Here is a 4,855-nt window from a genome sequence, read left to right as displayed (position 1 = left end):
GACTAAGCCACTACGTAAAAGACTATACATGGACTGACCTGGACTCTGACCTGTGGTAGCAATGAATATCCTGGCCGCACCAGTGGAAGAAGCCCTGGTTATAGTTGAACCCCCCAGTAGACTTCTAGACTGTTGGGGAGAAATGACAATGAGGAGAGGTTGGGAGGAACACTCATAAGCAAGGGGGAGAGGGAGGGGGATGTTGCCGGAAGCCGGAAAGGGAATAACTTTTCAGAAATGTATATAAGAAATACTCAAGTTAATAAAAAAAAAAAAAACAAAAAAGAAAAAAAAAACAAGATTTTGTTCATGATACATGGTATTACCTGTTTAATAGAAAAAATTATTTGTAATTTTAAAACAAAATAGTCATCTAATTGTTCTAAACATTCTTTTTTTTAATCTTTATTAACTTGAGTATTTCTTATTTACATTTCGATTGTTATTCCCCTTCCCGGTCTCTGGGCCAACATCCCCCTAACTCCTCCTCCTCCCCTTCTATATGGGCTTCCCCTCCCCATCCTCCTCCCATTACCACCCTCCCCCCCAACCATCACGTTCACTAGGTGTTCAGTCTTGGCAGGACCAAGAGCTTCCCCTTCCACTGGTGCCCTTACTAGGCTATTCATTGCTACCTATGCGGTTGGAGTCCAGGGTCAGTCCATGTATAGTCTTTAGGTAGTGGCTTAGTCCCTGGAAGCTCTGGTTGGTTGGCATTGTTGTTCATATGGGGTCTCGAGCCCCTTCAATCTCTTTCAGTCCTTTCTCTGATTCCTTCAACGGGGGTCCCATTCTCAGTTCAGTGGTTTGCTGCTGGCAATCGCCTATGTATTTGCTGTATCTAAACATTCTTTATGGTAAGAACTGCCCCATATGAGGCACGGCTTTGCTAGCGACTAGCTGTCGTCCGCAGCTGCACCTTCCCTCGCAGCAGCTGACTCCACAGTAACTATGTACAGCTGGAAGGCAACGATCAAACATGCAGACATGTTAGAAGAGACGCAGCAGAACTCGGTGGAGTGCGCTACTCAGACACAGAAGGACAGCGTAGAAAAGGATTTTGTAGCCCATATCAAGAAGGAGTTTGACAATAAGTACAACCGCACTTGGCACTGCATTGTGGGGTGGAACGTCAGTGGTTGTGTGACATATGAAACCAAACACTTCATCTACTTCTATCTGGGTCAGGTGGCCATTTTTCTGTTCAAATCTGGTTAAAAGCATGGACTGTACCAAACCAGTGATCCACCCAGAAACAAGAACTGCATCCTAAATTCCAAACACCAGAGACTGAGTCTTCAGCCTTGCTAAGGGAACATCCCGTTTTCATCTGTTGTGTTTTGTACAGGGCATTGTTCTCTGTACAAGTTTGTGGTTATAAAATTAGTAAAACAGCTTACATTTGTATTTAGTTTCTAGCCCATACTTCTGTCCCTCAATTTTTACTCCCTTAGGTCACTCCTTTAAAAGTAAATCTGTTGGAAATGGAAAAGAAAGACCTGCCCCAAAGCAGACATTTAATGCTGTCACGTCTTTAAACTTTATGCTGTCACGTCTTTAAATTTGCCAATAATCAAAAAGAAGTTATAATTTCATACCATGAGAAAGCCCGTCAGGAAGAATTCTGTACATTTTTCTAATTAGGAAAGTAGCTCAAAATACATATTCTTGATATTACTGTATAGTACAGCTGAAACCTTTGGAAACTCTGTGGTTGTCACTAGATCACACACAAGTCCTAGTGATATCACTAGATTGCACCCATGTCCTAGTGGTTGCCACTAGATGACACACGTGTCCAGGTGGTCATCAGTAAATCACACACATGTTCTAGCCCTTATGTGGACACGGGACTTACAAGTAATTTGGACCGTTTGTTCACACATGGTTTAAAGAACCACAAGGACACAGAACACAGTGGCTCCAGACCACAGGTATTTTGTAATCACTTAAAACAGATTTACCAATGGGTATTTCTCAATTTCTTTTTGTTTTTCCAGAGCAACTGTTGGCTTCTACGTGCCCAATAACATTTAATTTTGCTTACTAATTTGTCCTTTTGGGGAGATCACTATGTTAGCCACCGTGAAGAATTACAAAGGAAATCAGATTTCCAAAGTTCAGTTGAAGACATGCACACATTTTCGGAAAACCTTCCACAAATTCGGAATGAATGTGGAAGAATAGAGAAAGAGCAACTGAGACAAAGGAGATAGCTCAATAAAATGGGGAGCAGGACTGGGTATGTAACTATGAGGTAGGGGACTGCTTGTGTTTCATTCTTGTAAGGTTTTAGGACAAGTATGGATTATTTTTACTCTTAAGTCTATGCCTTCAGTAATATATTAATCATTTTTATCATGAAACTCAGCTCTTATCTTCCAAAACAGTCAGTTAAATCAAAAGTACATAGTACCCTGGTTATCTGTCCTTTCTTCAGTCATGAGAGTTTGGATTTGAGTCTACCCAAGGGGGTCACTGAGTCCATGAAGAGTAAAGTTGCTGAACTTTTCTAGAAACTTTAGAGTTTCAAACTTACCACGTCCACAGCCTTTGTGGACACCAAGCTTGCTTAAATCTACTAGTCTGCGAGATATCTCTCGTAAATTCTTACAGAACAGTGTTGAGTAACAGCTGACTCCTCTGAGAAAGTGCTGAGCGTGTGTTCTGCAATGGTGGTTGCTTTTGGAAGTAGAGGAGTCTTGGTGTGTGTGTGTGTGTGTGTGTGTGTGTGTGTGTGTGTGTGTGTGTGTGTGTGTTGGTTTCTTGTGAGAAGGATTTTACCTCCTCTTCTCCTACTCCATGTAATCTTGCCATCATATCTTCTTACTGGAAATACTCCTCAATGAAGCAATGAGCAGAGTTCAGGATTTATGGTCACAATTCACATTTGTTAAAGAATAAGTTCAACTCTCCCCAGCATGCCACCTCTGCTTAGCACAAAATGTTAAAAGTGATTTTTGTAGGTAAACTGATTCAAAACAAGTACTTCAAGTGAATTTCTATTTTAGCACTGGAATTCAAAATTCATCCTGTTCTGATTGGGTTTTTCTGTCTAGGGTTCCATAAAGAAGCACCTGTGATACTCAATTATTTCTGCCCCTCTCCTCTCCTCCTACCAATGATGTGAATACTTGGAGTCTTGATGAAGTTTTAAATGATCCCTGGAAATATCCCATCTCTCAGTTTGAGAATGAGAGATTTAGTAAATAAAAATATGAGATGTCACTACAATGTCCAAAGGTAACCTTCTGGAAACATGTTGCTACTAAGACTCCTGTAGTCTAGAGGACAGATAGCTTCTCTCCTCATTTCCCATCACAGGGAGGCTGTGTTGAGAACCAGGCTTACTGGACACAAACTTTTCTCCACAGAAAGCAAGGGAGAAGGTGCAATAGATGTGACTCACTTTGCTGATCATGGAAACCAGCAGCTGTAAACCCCATCAAACTACGGTCAGCCTGAGTCAGCCATGCTTGCCTGGACCTTGCACATGCTGTAGTCCTGCTCACGTGAACTGTGCATAGGCCATGAGAGGGTCATGTAGCCACAGTTGAGCTTATGGCCTATGGTGCACTAAGCAGGTGGCAAGAATGAACACAAACAAAGCAATGTGGAAAGGGGATAATGGGCCACCCCAGTGGTAGGTAATGAAGGAAAGATTCTCTTTATTCCAGAGTATTGATTCACTTTTAAGTAAAAGACTTTTTGAAAAATGGGTATAGTTACACTGACTTAAAGCCTCCAGTATAGTCCCATACCAATCAAGGGATGCACTATGCTCCTGAGGTCATTCAATGTATTGTGGAATCAAACAGAACTGCAATGCACTTACTGCCTGGTATTATCTTAAGCATGAAAACATTACAAAATATTATTTTATTAGATGTTGTATAGTTATTCTTATTAGTCTATTCTGTCTATCTTACTTATTCCATCTAAAAATGTTGGAAGAAATCCATTCCAAAGAATATGGAACTCATGTGTTACTAAAGCTGGTGTAAGCAGGACAGCCATTAGAGCTCCTTTGCTCCTAGTAAGGCAGATTGTAGGTTTTCTCAGTGTTTACCTTTTGGAGAAGTCCCTATGATTGCAAATTAAAAAATAGATTGCTTCCAAGTGATTGGTTTGTAAGATTAAGAATATTGGATATTCAAGTTCAATGAGATTATATAATTCATTTTGAGCTGATTTTTTTGAGAGAAATACTTGCCTAGGCAAAATTTTCAAAAGCCAAAAGTGCTTTTCAATTGTTAATTAAAAGTTTATGTTCAAAAGTCTCAGCTACAATGTCTATCTCCTAGAGTCTTTACAGTTGTCACATTCTTGTAAAATGAATAGTCCCTTTTTGCTACAGAATTTGAGTATATCTATTGCAGATATAACAAGCATGTTCTCATTGATTTTTCAAGAACATAGCACAACATTCTTCACATACTGGAGCCTCTAAACTATGTATAAACAAGCAAGAAATGTACAGAAATGCCTCAAACCACATGATGACACACACCTATAACCTCAGCTACCAACAGATGTTGAAGCAGAAGAATCTTTAATTCAAATTTAAGACCCATGCTATAGCTTTGTGCTACAGCACTTGCTAGCATGCATGTGGCCCTGAATCAATACCCAGTATCCTAACACAGTTAGAAACCTATGACTCAGTCTTGGAAAATCCATTGCCAGTCTTAATTGAGCTAAATGTCATTTAAAAAATCTGAAATCATTACCACATACATATTATATTTTAAAAAGAATTTGAGTGCATAGAAAACTGATGGGAAAGGAAGTTTCCACACCCTTTTCTCTGGTTCCTCTGCTGCTTATTTTGTATTAACCATTGTATTTTTGACCA

The 4,855-nt window shown here is 39.9% G+C and overlaps 1 protein-coding gene across 1 annotated transcript; it reads left to right on the top strand.

The window, feature by feature from the left end:
• The first annotated feature begins 951 nt into the window (after positions 1–951).
• Positions 952–1,218, top strand: LOC116907954 (dynein light chain 1, cytoplasmic-like). Its single transcript, XM_032911179.1, has one exon. The coding sequence runs from the start codon at positions 952–954 to the stop codon at positions 1,216–1,218; it is 267 nt and encodes an 88-aa protein (XP_032767070.1).
• Positions 1,219–4,855: the final 3,637 nt, after the last annotated feature.

Source organism: Rattus rattus, chromosome 8, assembly GCF_011064425.1.
Source record: "Rattus rattus isolate New Zealand chromosome 8, Rrattus_CSIRO_v1, whole genome shotgun sequence".
Lineage (NCBI taxonomy): Eukaryota > Metazoa > Chordata > Mammalia > Rodentia > Muridae > Rattus > Rattus rattus.
Note: the sequence above shows the minus strand (reverse complement) of the source record. Positions and strands in the feature narration are given on the sequence as shown.

What these genes read in the sequence shown, in the direction of transcription:
- LOC116907954 (XM_032911179.1), top strand. Translation starts at nt 952, where the DNA reads ATGTACAGCTGGAAGGCAACGATCAAACATGCAGACATGTTAGAAGAG.